This window comes from Carcharhinus amblyrhynchos, chromosome 23 (assembly GCF_965287045.1).
Source record: "Carcharhinus amblyrhynchos chromosome 23, sCarAmb.v2.hapA, whole genome shotgun sequence".
Taxonomy (NCBI): Eukaryota; Metazoa; Chordata; class Chondrichthyes; order Carcharhiniformes; family Carcharhinidae; genus Carcharhinus; species Carcharhinus amblyrhynchos.
In genome coordinates this window covers 5,753,480-5,775,496 of record NC_137346.1, presented here as the reverse complement: position 1 = coordinate 5,775,496, position 22,017 = coordinate 5,753,480, and the positions used below count along the sequence as shown (strand labels likewise).

The following is a 22,017-nucleotide window of genomic DNA, read 5'->3' as shown; positions in this document are numbered from 1 at the left end:
CATTTAAGTAATAGTCCATTGTGCTGTTATTCCTACCAAAATGGTTGACTCACGTTTACATAAGAACATAAGAAATAGGAGCAGGAGTAGGCCATCTAGCCCTTCGAGCCTGCCCCGCCATTCAATAAGATCATGGCTGATCTGTCGCTGCTCAGTTCCCCTTTCCCGCTTTCTCCCCATAACCCTTAATCCCCTCTCTTATCAAAAACCCATCAACCCGCGTCTTAAAAATATTTAGCGAGGCAGCCTCCACCACCTCAACGGGCAGAGAATTCCAGAGATTCACCACCCTTTGAGTGAAGAAGTTCCTCCTCAACTCTGTTCTAAACCGCCCCCCTTTTATCTTGAGGCTGTGCCCCCTAGTCCTACTGTCTTTTTTGAGCGGGAAGAGTCTCTCCACCTCTATCCTATCCATCCCATTCATCATCTTATACGTCTCAATGAGATCTCCCCTCATTTTTCTAAACTCTAACGAGTACAAGCCTAGTTTATTCAGCCTCTCCTCATAGCTCAACCCCCTCAACTCCGGTATCAGCCTAGTAAACCTCCTCTGCACTCCCTCCAAGGCCAAAATATCTTTGCACAGGTGCGGCGCCCAAAACTGCACACAGTACTCCAGCTGCGGCCTCACCAATGCCCTATACAGCTGCAGCAAGACCTCCCTACTTTTATATTCAATCCCCCTCGCTATGAAGGCCAGCATCCCATTCACCTTCCTGACCACCTGCTGCACCTGCAGGCTGGGTTTTTGCGACTCATGCACAAGGACCCCGAGGTCCCTCTGCACCGTCGCCTGCTGCAGTTTTTCGCCCCGTAAGTAATAGTCCTTCCTACCATTCTTCCTACCAAAGTGGACCACCTCACACTTGCCAACATTAAATTTCATTTGCCATTTCCTGGCCCATTCGCCCAGCCTATCTAGATCCTTCTGCAGACTCTCCACACCCTCCGCACAATTTGCCGTTCCCCCAATCTTGGTGTCATCAGCAAATTTCGACACCCTACACTCGGTTCCCTCCTCCAGATCATCTATATAAATGGTAAATAGCTGAGGCCCCAGCACCGACCCCTGGGGCACTCCACTAGTCACCATCCGCCAATCCGAATAGCACCCATTGACCCCCACTCTCTGTCTCCTATTTGACAACTAATCCTCTATCCACGCTAACACCCTACCCCCAACTCCATGTCCCTCGACCTTCTGCAATAACCTCTTGTGAGGTACTTTGTCAAACGCCTTCTGAAAATCTAGAAAGACCACATCCACCGGCTCTCCTCTATCCACCATTGAACTCCAACTGCCAGACCCTTGCCCACTCACTTAGACTATCTATATCCCTTTGCAGACTTTCAGCATCCTATGCACACTTTGCTCTGCCACTCATCTTAGTGTCATCTGCGAATTTTGACACACAACACTTGGCCTCCAACTCCAAATCACTTATAAGATAAAGGAACAGAATTAGACTATTCAGCCCATTGAGTCTGCTCTGCTGTTTGATCATGGCTGATATTCACCTCATCCCCATTTTTCTGCCTTCTCCCCATAACCCTTCAACCCATTACCAGTTGGAAATCTATTTAAGTCCTCAAATTTACCCACTATCCCAGATCCACCACACTTTGGGGTAGCGAATTCCACACATTCACAACCCTTTGAGAGAAGTAGTTTCTTCTCGTCCCTGTTTTAAATTTGCGACCCCTTATCCTAAGACTATGACTTCTCGTCCTAGATTGCCCCACAACAGGAAGCATTGCTTCACGTCAACTTTATCCATACCTTTTATCATCTTGTATACCTCAATTTGATCTCCCCTCATTCTTCTAAATTCCAGAGAGTACAGGCCTAAACCGTTCAATCTCTCTTCATATGACAAACCCCTCACCTCTGGAATCAACTTGATGAATGACGACAAAGCAGCAGGAAGTGCACCCGTTAGTCAAACAAACGTGTTTCTACTGCGGAAGTAGGATTCACTGTGTGGAGTTTTTATCATGGTTTTTTTGCTTCCAACTAAATTCAACAGAAATTTAAAAACCCATGTGTGGCATACCCTTTTAATTTACCTCCACCACCCTTCAATTCTGTTTTATTTTGTTGACTCCTTGCAGAATGGGTCTTGATGCTTTGTTTGGATTTTTTAATAGTAAAAATATATTGATAGTTTCCACTGATGGCTATTGTACATTTAACCTTACTTTTGAGATCACATTTCTGATGAATGGAAAATTGCCTGACTAACGCACAGGTACATTTTCAGTTGATTTATAAACACCCCCAAGTTATACTGGATTCTAAATAATAAAATGTTATGACATAAACCCTGGCACCAAAGCAACTTTGTTGTCTTGTTAAATACTCTTTAGAAAATGTGTGTAGTGGTTGTCAACATTGCTGCTGATTTTAATTTAGTTGTTGGCATCTGTATGACTTAATTACTGTAAAATTAAATTTACAGTAGCCTCCTATAACCAAAAAAAAAAATTTCTCACCCCTTTTTGCAGATGCTGGACAAGCTACAAAATCGCTGGATGCTCACGGGATTGTGGGAAAAACTGGAGGAGATCAAAGCTGTTGTCGTTGAGGCGAAGGGAGGTGACAAAAGTGACTTTGATGGATTGCTGCAGTCCTACTATAATGTTATAAAGGACAGAGGGAGCAAAGGTACATCAGAGAGAAAATATCAGTCATTTTAACTCAGTAAAAATATTTGCCTTTTCGATTTGGACTAATGTACAATTAGTCTGTGTGAATTAAATCTCAAATTAAATACCAATTCCATAAACAGAAGTAAACCATTATAAGCCCATATCAACATGAAGATTGATACAGCACACTCAGGAATATGCGAATGATTTTTGTTTTGGTGATTATTTACCAGCTAAAAATACATACATTATGTTAAAAATTATTCTCCAATGTTGACTTTAATGTGGGGAAGAAGAGCCATGTGTATATTATTTTGACAATAGAATTTAATCAGTGAATGTTTTCCAGTCAATCAAATATGGGTGTGTGGAGCTGTACACTGAATGATGTATTCATTGTTATGTAAAATTTTTGACTCAGTATGTAGATAGGCCAACTAGAGGTGAGGCTATATTGGATTTCGTGCTGGGAAATGATCCAGACCAGGTGCTAGACTTGGAAGTTGGTGTGCATTTTGGTGATAGTGACCACAATTCGGTTACGTTCACCTTAGTGATGGAAAGGGATAGGCATGAACCTTGGGTCAGTAGTTTTAGCTGGGGGAAGGGTAATTATGAGGCTATTAGGAGAGAATTAGGAAGCATAGGTTGGACTAGGAGACTACTGGGACTGGGAACGTTCGAAATGTGGAGTTTTTTCAAGGAGCAGCTACTGCGAGTCCTTGATAGGTATGTCCCTGTCAGGCAAGGAGGAATTGGTTGAGCTTGGGAACCGTGGTGCACTAAAAAAGTTGATTCACTGGTTAAAAAGAAAAAGGCTTATGTTCGGATGAGACTTGAGGGCTCAGGTAGTGCACTAGAAAGCTTTAGATTGGCTAGGAGGGAGTTGAAGAGTGAGTTAAGAAGGGCTAAAAGAGGACATGAGAAGACTTTGGCTGATAGGATTAAGGAGAATCCTAAGGCATTCTATAGGTATGTTAAGAACAGAAGGTAGGTTAGGGCAAGATTAGGGCCAGTTACAGACAGCAGAGGGAAGTCGTGTGTGGAACCGGAAGAGATTGGAGAGGCATTGAACCAATATTTCTCTTCGGTGTTCACGCGGGGGGACATAAATGTAGCTGAGGAGAACACTGGGTTACAGGGGTGTAAACTAGACAGAATTGCAGTTGATAAGGGGGATGTGCTGGATATTCTTGAGGGTTTGAAAATAGATAAGTCCCCTGGGCCGGACGGGATTTATCCTAGGATTCTCTGGGAGGCAAGAGAGGCGATTGCAGAGCCTCTGGCTCCGATCTTCAGGTCGTCGTTGGTCTCAGGAAGAGTGCCGGAACTTTGGAGGATAGCGAATGTTGTCCCATTGTTTAAGAAGGGGAACAGAGACTTCCCCGGGAATTATAGACCAGTGAGTCTTACTTCTGTTGTCGGCAAGGTTTTAGAAAAAATTATTAGGGATAGGATTTATAGTTATTTGGAGAGTAATGAATTGATTGGAGATAGTCAGCATGGTTTTGTGGAGGGTAGGTTGTGCCTTACTGACCTTATTGAGTTTTTTGAGAAAGTGACCAAAGAGGTGGATGGGGGTAAGGCAGTTGATGTGGTATATATGGATTTTAGTAAGGCGTTTGATAAGGTTCACCATGGAAGGCTTCTGCAGAAAATGCAGATGTATGGGATTGGGGGTAATCTAGGTAATTGGATCAGGAATTGGCTAGCAGATAGGAGACAGAGGGTGGTGGTTGATGGTAAGTATTCGTCATGGGGTTCAGTTATGAGTGGTGTGCCTCAGGGATCTGTTTTGGGGCCACTGCTGTTTGTAATTTTTATTAATGATCTGGATGAGGGTATAGTTGGGTGGATTAGTAAATTTGCTGATGACACCAAAGTCGGAGGTGTGGTAGATAGTGAGGAAGGGTGTCATAGTTTGCAGGGAGACTTGGATAGGTTGCAGAGCTGGGCCGAGAGGTGGCGGATGGAGTTTAATGCGGAAAAGCGTGAGGTAATTCACTTTGGTAGGAATAACAGATGTGTCGAGTATAGGGCTAACGGGAGGACTCTGAATAGTGTGGATGAACAGAGGGATCTAGGTGTATGTGTACATAGATCCCTGAAAGTTGGGAATCAAGTAGATAAGGTTGTTAAGAAGGCATACGGTGTCTTGGCGTTTATTGGTAGGGGGATTGAATTTAGGAGTCGCAGCGTCATGTTGCAACTGTACACAACTCTGGTGCGGCCGCACTTGGAGTATGGTGTGCAGTTCTGGTCCCCACATTATAGGAAGGATGTGGAGGCATTGGAGAGGGTGCAGAGGAGGTTTACCAGGATGTTGCCTGGTATGGAGAGGAGGTCCTATGAGGAGAGACTGAGGGATTTGGGGTTGTTTTCGTTAGAAAGAAGGCGGCTAAGAGGGGACCTTATTGAAACATATAAGATGATTAGAGGTTTAGATAGGGTGGACAGTGATAGCCTTTTTCCTCGGATGGAGAAAGCTAGCATGAGGGGGCATGGCTTTAAATTAAGGGGGGGTAGTTATAGGACGGATGTCAGGGGTAGGTTCTTTACCCAGAGGGTGGTGAGGGATTGGAATGCCCTGCCTGCTGCAGTTGTAAATGCGCCTAGTTTGGGGGCGTTTAAGAGATCCGTGGATAGGTTAATGGATGGAAAGGGATTGGTTTAGGTTAGAGGGTCATTGTTTTTTAACTGGTCGGCGCAACATCGTGGGCCGAAGGGCCTGTTCTGCGCTGTAATGTTCTATGTTCTATGTTCTAAAACTACAGCTAGTTCTGGAGCTACAAACACTGTGGAGGCCAGTGATTTTTTAAAGGTTTGAATTCCGACTTTAAAGAAATTGGGTGTCAAGATTTCAAGTTTTAAGACAACAAACTAAAATCAAAATTGACTAAATGCTACTTAATAGGGAACTAATACCAAGCTACAGAAAAGGCATTCCTTATTCGAAATTTAACACACTTGAAAACCCCACGTCTCGCTTAAACTTCGTGCCACATGCTGTCTGTGGAATTGCATTCATTACAGAAAACAGTCTCCAGTTACCCCCAGCTACCAACAGACTCACTTCTCTCTGTTTAGATAAGTTGTAACAACCAGTTACCACTGAAAATCCTTTACCTCAGCCGGAAAATGCCAAACCTACCTGTAGCCCATGTTTCATTCCAGTGATTCCTTCCCCCCAGCTTTAAAGTTTCTAGGTCCCATTTCTTCAACCAGAGAATGTTTTCACATCCGCATTCTGTCCAGGGGCTAACGGAGAAAAACTGCCTTTTTCTGTGCTGCTAATTCTAGCAACTGCTATTCCAGTCTTTCTCTCTCTCCCTCTCTATGGGACTTGCATCTTTCTCTCTTTCTCTGTGACTAGAGATTTTTTTAAATGAAACTGCCCAGGAGTCTATAAGCAAGAACAGCTGCCTTCCTCTTTGTGTTTAGGTGTAAAATATGGCACTTAGGTTTCAGTAAGTCTTGACAGGAGTACGTTGTCCCCCTTGGTAGCCATAACCTGGCTTGTTGCCTGGCAGAGTCTAATGCAAGGCATCTGTTTTACCTTAAAAATAAAGAAGACAGTTGAAAATACAACCATCTTATAACACCTCATATTCGTCATTTTATGGTACTTCCCAAAACCTTCTCTTGTATCCTCATTAATCTCAAATTTATTTTACTTATCTGTTTTATGACCAGGTAAGAAGGGGTTCCCCTCTATTCAAACTCCTCAGTTGGTTACAAAAAAGGTTGTACTTTTACTCAAGAATACGCCTTTTCTTGAATCCAAATGCGATTAATTATTTAAGCTGTGAGCAATAAAAATGCGACAGCTCTTTCTCTCTTTCTTTCACTCACACACACACACACACACACACACACACACACACACGTGTCAGAAATTAGGGAAGTTAGAGTCCAATTTTAAAAAGGTTAAATGAATGGGATGTGGTGCAATGATCAAAGCTAGTGCAGTCTGAACTGCATCTATAATGGACTAAAATGACCTATGTGTGCTAGACCTTGTAGCCCCAAGACAAAATTTTTAGCTATCCATGTTTAGTAATCTTTTGCAAGCTGATTTATCTTTACCCTTTTAACCTTCCTTTTGGTGCAGTCCCTTAATTTTCCTTGCTGTTTTTATTCTTAGGTGGAGCTCTCTTGGTAGCTGTTTGCAGGGGAAAAGTCAGTGAAGGACTTGATTTCACCGATGATAACGCCCGTGCAGTGGTTACAATAGGCATTCCTTTTCCAAATGTCAAAGACCTCCAGGCAAGTAATCAAAACTAAGGAAGGATGGGCTGCTGAAACCTTTCCACTTGCAAAATAACCCATAAAAATGTATAGGTTAGAACAAAAATGCCTGCAGGATCACATAAAAAATATGTCAAGTCCCAGCGCCTTTGTTATTGTGCAATTCGTGCATCAACACATCTGTGCCGCATTTTGTCCCTAAAGTCTACTGGCAGAAATGTAATACCAAGTTAATTTAACATTTTAAAAAGAAAAGTACTCAATATACAAGAGAAAACTTCACACAACTGTTTTTCTTAAAGCCTTAATAAACCAATTTCTAGTAATCCAATGTATATTGAAAATTGCAGGAATATTTCAGATTTAAAGGTTCCGTTATAATTTTGTGCACATTTTCTGTAGGTAAATATTCTTATTACTTTATTAAAGTGTTTTTTGATTTTCTTCACTACAATTGAAAATGACCTGCAAAGTGATCTGAGATCTGCTATAAATTTATTCGAACTTAAAACAAAAATTATTATTTTTAAAAAGTTAGACTGGTTTTAATTGAAAAATTAAATATTGAAATCTTATTAAAATTAGATATGTGCAGGCAGCCAAAATGAACTATAAGTGAGGGTATAGACATTAAAAGGTCAGCTTTTTAGCCATTCTCTTCTGCATATTTTCAGTCTTATTCCCACTTTTCAAATCTCCAGTAACCCATAACTAAATGATAACAAAGGGTAAATCTCATGCCTAATTTACTGCTGTGTACTTGAGTTTGCCTCTCCGATCCCCTTAACTTGAACAGTTCATATTGTGTTCTTCCACTCTAGATATTTCCCATTATTCCCCTTGATTTGTGAAAGTAAGAAATATTGCAGTTGAGGTCTACTACTGAAATTGGATTTATTGTACAATGTGCACTGTATAATAGTTTTTGTGTTGCTTATACGCTGCTTGGCTTACAAAACAAAGATTTTACATTCTATCTGAAAAGCAGAATACAGGTGCAGGAAATCTGAAGTAAAAGCAGAAAATATGCAGCAGGTTGGGCAGTATCTGTGGAGAGGGAACAGAGTTAATATTTCACTCTGTTCTCTCTATACAGGTGCTGCCTGACATACTGAATATTTCCAGCATTTTCTATTTATATTTTATATTGTAAATGCAGCTGTATTTCTTTCGGAACTCTCTTCTGTATGCCATTGACCAATTCTTGATATATTTGCATGAATTGTGCTCTGTTCCCCTTCTCCTAAAGGTGATGACTCATGCTAGGTATGAGCTCACAGGTGGGAAGGTCATCTGTACTTCATTCAATTAGCTATTATTCTCTGTGGAAATCATCAAAGTAAAAAGTCTGACAACACCAGGTTTTAGTCCAACCGATTTATTTGATAATACTCACAAGCTTTCGAGGGGACTGCCTCTTCGTCAGGTGAATGGAGAGTTCTGGCCTCAGACAGAGCATATAAAGCACAGACAGTTTAGAGATTACTGATTAAAATTTGCATTTTAATCATCCAGCATTGATGATTCGCTTCAGTTTTCTTAACTTCCTCCCTAACTTGAAGATGCTGTGGCAAATGTAGTAGTTTTAATAGCTGAAATTTGCTCCGTAATTACTGGGAATGAACATTGTACTTTGTTGGTCTCTAGGCCGAATGCAACACCAGGTGCATTTCTCACTAAGAGGTTATTGCAGAAGGTCAGGGGACGTGGAGTTGGGGGTAGGGTGTTAGCGTGGATAGAGGATTGGTTGTCAAATAGGAGGCAGAGAGTGGGGGTCAATGGGTGCTATTCGGATTGGCGGATGGTGACTAGTGGGGTGCCCCAGGGGTCGGTGCTGGGGCCTCAGCTATTTACCATTTATATAGATGATCTGGAGGAGGGAACCGAGTGCAGGGTGTCGAAATTTGCTGATGACACCAAGATTGGGGGAAAGGCAAATTGTGCGGAGGGTGTGGAGAGTCTGCAGAAGGATCTAGATAGGCTGGGCGAATGGGCCAGGAAATGGCAAATGGAATTTAATGTTGGCAAGTGTGAGGTGGTCCACTTTGGTAGGAAGAATGGTAGGAAGGACTATTACTTACGTGGCGAAAAACTGCAGCAGGCGACGGTGCAGAGGGACCTCGGGGTCCTTGTGCATGAGTCGCAAAAACCCAGCTTGCAGGTGCAGCAGGTGGTCAGGAAGGCGAATGGGATGCTGGCCTTCATAGCGAGGGGGATTGAATATAAAAGTAGGGAGGTCTTGCTGCAGCTGTATAGGGCATTGGTGAGGCCGCAGCTGGAGTACTGTGTGCAGTTTTGGGCGCCGCACCTGCGCAAGGATATTTTGGCCTTGGAGGGAGTGCAGAGGAGGTTTACTAGGCTGATACCGGAGTTGAGGGGATTGAGCTATGAGGAGAGGCTGAATAAACTAGGCTTGTACTCGTTAGAGTTTAGAAGAATGAGAGGAGATCTCATTGAGACGTATAAGATGATGAATGGGATGGATAGGATAGAGGTGGAGAGACTCTTCCCGCTCAGAAAACACAGTAGGACTAGGGGGCACAGCCTCAGGATAAAGGGGGGGCGGTTTAGAACGGAGTTGAGGAGGAACTTCTTCACTCAAAGGGTGGTGAATCTCTGGAATTCTCTGCCCGTTGAAGTGGTGGAGGCTGCCTCGCTAAATATTTTTAAGAAGCGGGTTGATGGGTTTTTGATAAGAGAGGGGATTAAGGGTTATGGGGAGAGGGCGGGAAAGTGGAACTGAGCCACGACAGATCAGCCATGATCTTATTGAATGGCGGGGCAGGCTCGAAGGGCTAGATGGCCTACTCCTGCTCCTATTTCTTATGTTCTTATGTTCTTAAGCCATAAAATGTCTGAAATTCCTATTTGCATTGAGCTTTATTTCCATTTTGAAATATTATCAGAGAACTTTACTTCCTCAGCAGTTCTCTTCGCTGTGATGCACTAAGTTGTTCTGGCCATTATTACACATTGTTAAATTTCCTCGAAAATGAAAGTGTAATGTTTAAAAATAAATAGCAAAAGGATGTGCAGTATTCAGCTGCGGGAATTTCCCTCTACGTTATTATTGTTACTAAATAATTAAATTGAGATTTCTGTAGAGTGAAGGATATAATGTTTTCCATATGATATAAGGCTGATCTGAATTGCTTTTCAGTATTTGCCTTACCTCCTGTTGGAAGGCTGCAGGGGTTAAGAATGGACTATATATCATGCACGTGATTTCCTCCTTTTTGTTCATTCATGGAACATGGGCATTGCTGGCTGGCCAGCATTTAATGCTCATTCCTAGTTGCCCTTGCAACTAGGTGGTAGTGAACTGCCTTCTTGAAAAGCTGCAGTCCACGTGCTGTGAATTGACTCGCAATGGCATTAGGGAGGAAATTCCAGAACTTTGACCCAGCGACTGTAGGAGCAGCAATATATTTCCAAGTCAGGATGGTGAATGGCTTGGAGGAAAATTTGCAGGTGGTGTTCCAAGGTATCCTTGTCCTTTTAGATGGAGCTAGTTGTGGGTTTGGAAGGTGCAGTCTAAGGATATTGGGATTTTAGCAGTGCATCGTGTAGAAGTCTACAGTGTTGCTACTGAGTGTGGAGGGAGTGAATGTTTGTGGATATGGTGTTAGTCAAGCGGGCAGCTTTGCCCTGGATGGTGTTAATCGTCTTGAGTGTTGCTGGAGTCGCACTCATTCAGGCAAGTGGAGAGCATTCCATCACACTCCTGATTTGTGCCTTTTTGTGGTGGATAGAGAGAACAAAGAACTGAAATTGCATTTATATGCAGTATTTTATGGCACTGGACATCCAAAGTGTTTCGCAGTCTTATTTATTGCTTTTATATAGTAGCCACTATTCTTACACAAACAAATGCAGGAACTGTTTTGCATAAAGTATGATCCCACAAAACAGTAAAGAGCTCGTTAAAGCACTCTGCTTTGAGTCATGAATGTTCAGGGAGGAATGCAAGCCAGAACAATGGAACTTCCATTTCTTCTTTGATTTATTATTGTCACACATATTAGTTTACAGTGAAAAGTATTTTTTCCTGTGTACTATACAGACAAAGCATACCATTAATAGAGAAGGAAAGGAGACAGTACAGAATTTAGTGTTACAGTCATAGCGAGGGTGGAGAGAAAGATGAGCTCAGTGTGAGGTAAGTCCATTCAGAAGTCTGATGGCAGCAGGGAAGAAGCTGTTCTTGAGTCGGTTGGTACGTGACCTCAGACTTTTATATCTATACAAAATTCACCTCACACTACGAGATCTTTCAAATTTGAACAGTGCAGCAAGGCTTCAATTTAATGTTTCCTTTAATGGAATTCTGAGACATAAGTGCTATCAGCTGAGACAAGCTAACATCTTTTTTCTTCATATTAAGCCCCATGAAGACTCATAAGTTGAAATGTATTGTGGACCTTCACTTCTTCAGAATCAATTCCCCTAATTAACTAATTTCCTTTATTTAGCTGATCATTTTTGCTTGGAGATCTTTGATGTTCTAGCAAGACTTACACTAATGAATTCTATCTTTATGGAAGGCATAGGAGCTGAATCAGATTGTGATTCAGCCACCTCACTAGAATTTTCTAACAGAATTTTTATTGGTAAGAAAATAATTGCTTGACAAGCATATGAAATTCCAGCAGAGCTGTCACATGGGGGAGCAGGAAGGTATACTTGGATTCTTTTTCTTAGTGCCTTTATATAGCGGTTGAACTTTTTTTTCACCACAAATGAAATAGGAATTGTATCCTTCCTTACTGGTTGGAAATGAAAACTGGTAAGTTAGCAGCAGTGGAATGGAACTGTGCAACATCTTCCAAACAAGAGCTTAAAACTTCTAGTTTTCACTGTCTGTTTTTTGAATTGTAAATAATAAATCTGTGAAAATGGCAGAGCAGTCCAGCTTTTTCTTTGTTTATCATGTCCTTAGCAAGTTGCATTGACCTTTAAGATTTTACTTTCGATCAAACTGTGCACGGGGTCTGAAAAGTGGAGCTGTCACCTTGGGGATTCTTAATAATGATTGACACTTATAGTTCACCTTAGACACAATGGCATGAAGCATATAGCAGTGATGTACCTCCAGGGAAGCTGTTTGATTTTTTTCACTTCTGCTTGGCTGACAGTAGATTGAATTTGCTGTTCATAAGAGAGTTTTGGTTGCATTAGATTTTAATCATGTCACTTGTTCAGAAACCCTGGAAGCAACTGGGATTGAGATGAGTAGATGAGACCAGGATAAATTTGCACCATGATTTCTTGAAGCATGATGTTTTGTGTTTGTTGAAATGCCACATGGTATGCTACTAATCACTGCAAGTACCTGTCCCTCACATTGGCACTCAAAATTGAACAGCTGTAAAAAAAATTATAGAAACTATACAAAGAAACACTTGGAACTACAGACTGTTTATTCATTTCAGTACAAATCTGATTATTTGATATTTTGCACTCATTAATGGGGTCTTCATTTTCTAATTTTATAATAATTGGAGGCCGAATGGCCATTTTCTGTGCTGTAGTTCAAACTGAATCTGGGGTGTTAAATTTGAACAAAGGAAATTATGAAGGTTCGAGGGGCAAATTGGCTGAGGTGGATTGGGAAAATACATAAGCAATACATTAAAAGGTGTAACAGTACATCAGCAATTGATAGACTTATTACAGAGTTTACAGCAACTTTATTCAAGACACAAAACCCTAAAAAGAAGTCAAACTGTGGCTAACAAAGGAAGAAATGTTTATGATTAAAAGAAAGGGGCTGTGAAATTGTCAGCAACAGTAGTAAACCTGAGGATTGGAAGTATTTTAGAATGTCGTAAAGATGGACAAAAAAACTGATAATGAAAGATGAGGAAGAACTACTTTTCTCGGACGGTAGTAAATCTATGGGAATTCTTTACCACAGAGGGAGGTTGGGTCATTAACTATGTTCAAGGCTGAGATAGACAGATTAAGGGTTGAGGTGGAAAAATGGTTTATAACAGATTAGTCATGATCTCATTCGCTACTTCTACTTCTGTGTCATATGGTCTAATTGAATATGAACATAAACTAGCAAAAAAATTAAAAATAGTCTGTAAAAGCTTCCGTTGGTGCATTTAAAAAATAAACATTTAGCTAAGACAAATGCGGGTCCATTATAGAATTTATACTGGGAATTAGAGAAGTGGCAGAGAAGCTAAATAATTTATACAAGATACAAGAAATTTCCCAGAATTAGAGATTTAAGGGACTAGAGAGATTGAGGAATTGAAGGAAATGAATGGAAAAAAGAAAGTTGTATTGGAGAAATTAATGGGACTAAAGTTGATCCCGTGGACCTGACGTTCTTTGTCCCAGACTGTTGAAAAAGGTAACTACGGAGATAGTGGATGCATTGGTGATCATCTCCCAAAATTCTATATTCTGGAATGGTTCCTGCAGATTGAAAGGTTAAAAATGGCACCCCACTATTTAAGAAAAGAAGATGAAAGAAAACTGGAAACTACAGGCCTGTCAGGCTTACATCAATAATAGGAAAATTGCTAGAACCTATTGTGAAGAATATGATAAATGGCTGCTTGGATAATAATGATCTGATTGGGTATATTCAACATGGATTTATCAATGGGAAATCGTGTTTGAGAAACGTGTTAGAATTTTTTGAGAATGTTACTAACAGAATTGATAAAGGAGGTCGGTGCACGTAGTTTACTTGGATTTTCAAAAGGCTTTTGGTAAGTTCCCCAGAGGAGGTTGGTTAGCAAAATGAGCACATTAGGATGGGAGGTAATATACTGACGTGGATTAAAGATTGACTAACAGGCAGAAAACAGAGAGTAGAGATAGGAACATTGGAAATAGGTGCAGGAGTAGGCCATTCAGCCCTTCGAGCTTGTACCACCAAACAAGATGCTCATGGTTGACCATGCACTTTCAGTACCCTACTTCCACTTTCTCATCATATCTCTTGATCCCTTTAGCACAAGGGCCACATCCAGCTCCCTCTTGAACATATGTAATAAACTGGCCCCAAAAACTTTCTGTCATAGAGAATTCCACAGGTTCACAATCCTCTGAATGAGGAAGTTCTTCCTTATCTCAGCCCTGAATGGCTTACCCCTTATTCTTAGACTGTGACTCTTAGTTCTGCACTTCCCCAACATAAGTGGGTCATTCTCACATTTTTGGCTGTGACTAGTGGGGTACCACAAAGACGTTTAATTGGGCCCTAGCTATTTATAATGTATATCAATGGTTTTGACATGGGAACCAAATGTAATATTTTCAAGTTTGCAGATAACTCAAAGCTAGGTGGGAGTATGTGTAGTGAGGAAGATGGAAGAAAAGTGGCTTCCAGAGGATTTGGACAGACTTAGTGAGTGGGCAAGAACATGACAGATGGAATATAGTGTGAAAAAATATGAGGTTGTCTACTTTGGTAGAAGGAACAGATGTACAAAGTATTTCTGAAATGGTAAGAGATTAGAAAATGTAGTTGTAAAAAGGAACCTGGGTGTCCTTGTCAATAAGTCACTGAAAGCCATCATGCAGGTGCAACACGCAGTTAAGAAGACTAGTGGTATGTTAGATTTCATCACAAGAGGATTTGAGTACAAGAATAGCAACATCTTTCTTACCTCACCTGGAGTACTGTGTGCAGTTTTGACCCACTTACCTTTGGAAATAAATTATTTCCATAGAGGGAGGTCGACAAAGGTTCAACAGACTTGTTGCTGGGATGATGGGACTGTCCTATGAAGAGTAAAAGGGGAAAATGGGCCTGTATTCTCTAGAGTTTCGAAGAATGAGAGGTCATCTCATTGAAACCTACAAAATACTTAAAGGGATGGTGAGGTAGATGCAGGTAAGATATTTTCCTTGTTTAGAAAATCTAGAACAAGGGGACGCAATTTCAGAATAAGGAGGAAGCCACTTAGGACTGAGATGAGGATAATATTTTTGACTCAAAGTGTTGTGAATCTTGGGAATTCTTGACCACAGAGGGCTGTGGAAGCTCAGTCATTGAGTATATTTAAAGCAGAAATTGGCATATTTCTAAATACCAAGAACACAGGAGTGTGGGAATAGTGTGTTGAAAAAGGCATTGAAGTGTATGCCAGCCACAATCATATTTAATGGCAAAGCAGGCACAATGTTTTGAATGGCCTACTCCTATGTAACATTCTATTAACTTCATGATTTCAGTGTAACAGCACCCTGGATACAATATTTGACCTCAATAGTCTTGGGTTAGAAAGGGACTAATCAGCTGGAATTCAAAGTGTTGGTCGCTAGCCACTGTCTCCTGTTGATTGGTTCATGTGCATTAATGTGAGGTGACAATTCTGATTTTGCGAAATGTAATGAAAAAGTAACTACTTCAGTAGAATTACAGCAATTGCCAATTGTGTGTAACAATCAAAAATGCACTGTCACTTCTTAACATCTTTCTTTGCCTGCTGTTGCATTTCATCTAACTTGATTGTGGTCTTCCTTCTGTTGTTTCCACCATCTTTTATAGTAAACATTAGTGTTAGAACGAAACTGCACCGCATGGGATCTGAAACTAATATTTCCAATCTGACATTCCATCACAATTTGTAGCATTACTTACCAACAATAATCTGATGGAGCTAGCAGATTGCAGTGTAACTATCTTCAAAGTGCATTTAGTGGTCTTCTGCATTGGTGTCTCATTAACATAGAACATTACAGCGCAGTACAGGCCCTTCGGCCCTCGATGTTGCGCCGACCAGTGGAACCAATCCAATGACCCTCTAACCTAAACTATTCCAATGTTATCCATATGCCTATCCACTGACCATTTGAACGCCCTTAAAGTTGGCGAGTCCACAACTGCTGCAGGCAGGGCATTCCACGACCTTACTACCCTCTGAGTAAAGAACCCACCTCTGACATCCGTCCTATAATTACCACCCCTTAATTTAAAGCTATGTCCCCTTGTGTTAGCCATCACCATCCGAGGTAAAAGGCTCTCACTGTCCACCCTATCCAATCCTTTGATCATCTTGTATGCCTCAATCAGGTCACCTCGTAACCTTCTTCTCTCCAATGAAAATAACCTCAAGTCCCTCAGCCTTTCCTCATAAGACCTTCCCACCATACCAGGCAACATCCTGGTAAACCTCCTCTGCACCCTTTCCAATGCCTCCACATCCTTCTTATAACGCGGCGACCAGAACTGTACACAATACTCCAAGTACGGCCGCACCAGAGTTTTGTACAGTTGTGACATGACCTCACGGCTCCGAAATTCAATCCTTCTACCAATAAAAGCTAACACACCGTAAGCCTTCTTAACAACCTTATCAACCTGGGTGCCAACTTTCAGGGAGCTATGCACATGTACCCCGAGATCCGTCTGCTCGTCCACACTACTAAGAGTCCTTCCATCAGCCCTATATTCTGTACCCCTGTTATTCTTACCAAAGTGAATCACCTCACACTTTTCCATATTAAACTCCATCTGCCACCTCTCGGCCCAGCTCTGCAGCTCATCTATGTCCCTCTGCAAACTGTAACATCCATCCTCACTGTCTATAACTCCTCCAACTTTGGTATCGTCAGCAAATTTACTAATCCATCCTTCTACACCCTCATCCAGGTCATTTATAAAAATGACAAACAGCAGTGGCCCCAAAACAGATCCTTGAGGTACACCACTTGTAACTGCACTCCAGGTTGAATATTTCCCATCAACTACCATCCTCTGTCTTCTATCAGCTAGCCAATTCCTGATCCAAACTGCTAAATCACCCTCAATCCCATGCATCTGCATTTTCTGCAGTAGCCTACCATGGGGAACCTTATCAAACGTTTTGCTAAAATCCATATACACCACGTCAACTGCCTTACCCGTATCCACCTCTTTGGTCACCTTTTCAAAAAGCTCGGTAAGGTTTGTGAGGCACGACCTACCCTTCACAAAACCGTGTTGACTATTCCTAATCAATTTATTTCCCTCTGGATGATTATAAATCCTATCCCTTATAATTCTTTCCAAAACTTTGCCCACAACAGAAGTAAGGCTCACTGGTCTATAATTCCCAGGATGGCCTCTACTCCCTTTCTTGAACAAGGGGACAACATTTGCTATCCTCCAGTCTTCCGGCACTATACCTGAAGCCAATGACGACATGCACTATACCTGAAGCCAATGACGACATGATATTAAAAATAATATCAAGCCCATTCTTCTAAGTTATCGGAAATTTAATGGGTACTCAGTGACATGTGAACAAAATGCAGTGTTTTGTATTTGACTTCATTAGTGGCAGTGTTTTAATTGCTATTTTCCTCAACACTAAATGTATTTCTGGTGTTGCAATAAAACTGGACATTGGAGAAGTTTTTAAGGTTTACTAATCTTCATACGAGTATTAATCTGTAACCTTAATCCCAGGATATAAGAAAATGTTTGGTTAAGTGTACAGTACTTTTGTTTTAGTTTTAGTGATTTTTATTTTCACAGTTAAATCTAAATTATTTAGCACCTGAGTGACAGATGAAAATAGAAAATGCTTCGTTACATGTCTCAATGAAACAAGTTGTCACAGCTGTTTTTTCTTTTGGACTAGAAGATTTTATATGTTCATGTTACTCAATTGCTTGTTCTTAAACATTTCTACTGACGCACTACATTAACTAAACAATTGTGCATTTTTCTGATTTGGTTTCATTTCTACGCATTCTTTTAAAAATGTGCTTTACATTTTACTTCAGTTTTGTGTCTTTATTTTGCTGCATGCGTTTCTTGTTGCCTGCTGCCATCTTTCAAGTAGACAGGCAGTTGATCTTTTCTACAGATTCTTCATATTGTGTCCATCAGTGGTACTATAATTTTGTAATGTGAGGTGCATTGTAGCTATCACGGGTACCGATCCCTATTATTCATAAGAACATAAGAACATAAGAAATAGGAGCAGGAGTAGGCCATCTGGCCCTTCGAGCCTGCCCCGCCATTCAATAAGATCATGGCTGATCTGTCGTGGCTCAGTTCCACTTTCCCGCCCTCTCCCCATAACCCTTAATCCCCTCTCTTATCAAAAACCCATCAACCCGCTTCTTAAAAATATTTAGCGAGGCAGCCTCCACCACTTCAACGGGCAGAGAATTCCAGAGATTCACCACCCTTTGAGTGAAGAAGTTCCTCCTCAACTCCGTTCTGAACTGCCCCCCCTTTATCTTGAGGCTGTGCCCCCTAGTCCTACTGTCTTTTTTGAGCGGGAAGAGTCTTTCCACCTCTATCCTATCCATCCCATTCATCATCTTATACGTCTCAATGAGATCTCCCCTCATTCTTCTAAACTCTAACGAGTACAAGCCTAGTTTATTCAGCCTCTCCTCATAGCTCAACCCCCTCAACTCCGGTATCAGCCTAGTAAACCTCCTCTGCACTCCCTCCAAGGCCAAAATATCCTTGCGCAGGTGCGGCGCCCAAAACTGCACACAGTACTCCAGCTGCGGCCTCACCAATGCCCTATACAGCTGCAGCAAGACCTCCCTACTTTTATATTCAATCCCCCTCGCTATGAAGGCCAGCATCCCATTCGCCTTCCTGACCACCTGCTGCACCTGCAGGCTGGGTTTTTGCGACTCATGCACAAGGACCCCGAGGTCCCTCTGCACCGTCGCCTGCTGCAGTTTTTCGCCACGTAAGTAATAGTCCTTCCTACCATTCTTCCTACCAAAGTGGACCACCTCACACTTGCCAACATTAAATTCCATTTGCCATTTCCTGGCCCATTCACCCAGCCTATCTAGATCCTTCTGCAGACTCTCCACACCCTCCGCACAATTTGCCTTTCCCCCAAGCTTGGTGTCATCAGCAAATTTCGACACCCTACACTCGGTTCCCTCCTCCAGATCATCTATATAAATGGTAAATAGCTGAGGCCCCAGCACCGACCCCTGGGGCACCCCACTAGTCACCAACCGCCAATCCGAATAGCACCCATTGACCCCCACTCTCTGCCTCCTATTTGACAACCAATCCTCTATCCACGCTAACACCCTACCCCCAACTCCATGTCCTCTGACCTTCTGCAGTAACCTCTTGTGAGGTACCTTGTCAAACGCCTTCTGAAAATCCAGAAAGACCACATCCACCGGCTCTCCTCTATCCACCGCCCTAGACACATCCTCATAGAACTCCAGTAAATTTGTCAGACAATGTCCATTCCAAGTGAACTTTGGAATCTGATTCAAGTAAGTCTATTTTCTTCTCCCTAATAACATGGTTTACCTCTGTTACTTCTCATTTGTGAATATATGTCGTGTACACCTGTTATGTAATCAATTCTCCGTCCCCTATGGGAAGAGCAAGTGTGGTCGGTGAATGTTGTCAGTGTTAACGTCTTGAGATGGAGGTGCTCCAGTGCCTTTTTTTATTCATGCAAGGGATATGGTCTTCACTGTCTAGGCCAGCATTTATTGTCCATCACGAATTACCGTTGAGAAGGTGGTGGTGAGCTGCCTTCTTGAACCACACTAAGAAGTCTCACAACACCAGGTTAAAGTCCAACAGGTTTATTTGGCAGCACTAGCTTTCGAAAGCTAGTTTTGCCACATAAACCTGTTGGACTTTAACCTGGTATTCTGAGACTTCTTACTGTGCTTACCCCAGTCCAGCGCCGGCATCACCACTTCTTGAACCACTGCAGTCCTCGTGGTATAGATAAACCCACAGTGCTGTTAGTGAGGGAATTCCAGGAGGTTAACCCAGCAACAGTCAAGGAATGGCAATATATTTCCAAATCAGGATGGTGAGTGGTTGGAGGGGAACTTCCAGATGAAGGTGTCCCCATGTTTCTGTCGCCTTTGTCCTTCTAGATGGTAGCAACCATGGGTTTGGAAGATGCTGTCTAAGGAGCCTTCGTGAGTTGCTGCAGTGCACCTTGTTGATGGTGCACAAAGCTGCCACTGTACACCAATGGTGGAGGGAGTGAACATTTATGAATGGGTGCCAATCAAGTGGGTCGCTTTGTCCTGCATAGTGTTCACCTTCTTGAGTGTTGTTAGAGCTGCACTCATCCAGGCAAGGAGTAGGTATTCCATCAGACTGTTGACTTGTGTCTTGTGGATTGTGGACTGGCTTTGGAGAGTCAGGAGGTGAGTTGCTGCAGGTCATTAATGAACCATCATTGAGAATGGCTGGGCCTTGGACTGTACCCTGAGGAAGTCCTGCAGTGATGTCCTGGAACTGAGACCTCCGACAACTACAACCATCTTCCTTTGCGCTAGATATGACTCCAACCAGCGGAGAGTTTTCCCCCTAATTTTAATAGACTCCAGTTTTGCTGGGCTTCTTCCCAAAACTTGGGAGAGAGACGGAATGAAGATCTATGGAGACCTTCTAGTCAAAGGGAAAGACCAGTAACCCGGAAAAGATTTTATTAAGTAAACATAAGAGTGACAAGCATAGACTCAAAGTTAAAGACAGCTGTAAGGTGTAGAGAGGTCAGAGATCTAAGGAAATCCAGTAGGTGATAAATGTTTACTAAGGGCCTGTGAAGCAGTTCTGTTGGCACGGCTGGGTATCTAAGAGATTATATGTAAGGTGAAATTTGAATGCATGTGGCATTCCAGGGCAGAGGAACATCGAAATGAGAAGTTGAAACCCTGGAGGTGGAGTGTTGATGAAGTCATACAAGAAAAAATATCATTTGAGAAAAATTACAAGGTGTGTCTTTCAAGAGTGGGGAATGGAAACACTCATATGGAAACACTGGAGTTCCAGTGAGATCAATTTGGCTGATAGAGTGACAAGCGTCTTGGGGGAATTGAGGAGAAATCTGTAGAAGTTGTTTGAATGGCATCTTCCACTTGGATTCAGAGTTTAATACTATCCTTAACTTCTTTGGTTAATCATTGTTGATCTATCCCCTTCTAGGAATCCTCCTTCTTCATTGGATATATTTTTGTTATAAATCATGAACTATTTTCATAAACAGCTGTCTTTGCTGATTAAAAGTCTTTTCTGCTAAACTCCTTTCCCAGTCCATGCCAGCCAACTTTTCCCTAATTCCTTTGTAATTATCTGTGTTTAAATTTAGCACCGTTGTTCTTGTTAACTCCTCCCAATTGAATAGCTTCCTATACCATGTTGCTGTGATCGGTGTGCTTTTGTCCCCACTATCCACAAGACCATCAAACCTATTAGACATTGCAAGAACTGAGACCTCTCCACTACTACCTTGCCAATCTCCTTTCCTGTCTCAGTTGTAGTCATACCCTCCTGTCCCTGATCACTGACCACATCAGAAGACCTTAGTCTAAGGGGTGTGACCACCTCCTGGAATAAAATGTCCAGGTAACTTTTCTCCTCCCTGATGCATTGTCTGCAGTTTGGCTCACTCATTCTGAACCAAAGCTGCTGACAATTGCTGAAGATGTGATTGCTCTGGTTGACTCTGTTCATCCAGAAATTCCTACATTCTGCTGTTGCAACATAGCACTTGCCCTGCCCTATTTGTTATATGTTAATTAATTTATTTATCATGATTTTCTTAATTTATAATTAGTAAATCCATCTACTCTCAATTAGCTTTACTACAGCTGGTAAACCTTACAATTACAAATTAAACCTTATCACTACTAATAAATTATACAAGTTTTGAAAATAAATTAGCAATGCACTCACCAACTGCTTAACTGTTTCCCATCTCCTTTACTGCATCAAATTCCCATGTTCACATTGGGACGAGCTGTACTCCATTATAAGCTGCTAGTTTGTACTTGCCAACTTTCTACAGTTTTCCAGACCACTTATATTTATACGAGCTGAAATTCTACAGAGATGAGTCAGCACCGCTGGCTGGAGAAACTAGTTCAAACTAGCTGTCTACTTAAATAACTGCAGCTACCTCTTCTATAGAGAACTTGTTTATCCCTGGCCAAGACTGAGAAAATCTTTACAACAATTCTAAATGCAAACTAGACTAGATTTTGGAAAGAGATTAACCCTTAAATTTAACCCTTAAAATTTGCTCATTTGCCAAAAACCAGGTTTATACTCTGCGATTAGATGTATTCAGTGGTCAGCTACAATCTTTGTGCTTGTTCTGGGTTCATCACATTGTTTTTATCCTCAGCATCCTATTTGAT

The 22,017-nt window shown here is 41.7% G+C and overlaps 1 protein-coding gene across 2 annotated transcripts in view; it reads left to right on the top strand.

The window, feature by feature from the left end:
• brip1 (BRCA1 interacting helicase 1) overlaps window positions 1-22,017 on the top strand; it is a 222,200-nt gene that overhangs the window by 125,694 nt on the left and 74,489 nt on the right. For both annotated transcript variants that reach the window (XM_080210671.1, XM_080210670.1), the window contains 2 exons: window positions 2,506-2,665; window positions 6,794-6,915. In XM_080210671.1, coding sequence (XP_080066797.1) covers window positions 2,506-2,665; window positions 6,794-6,915 — 282 coding nt within the window. The remainder of the gene's footprint in view (window positions 1-2,505; window positions 2,666-6,793; window positions 6,916-22,017) is intronic.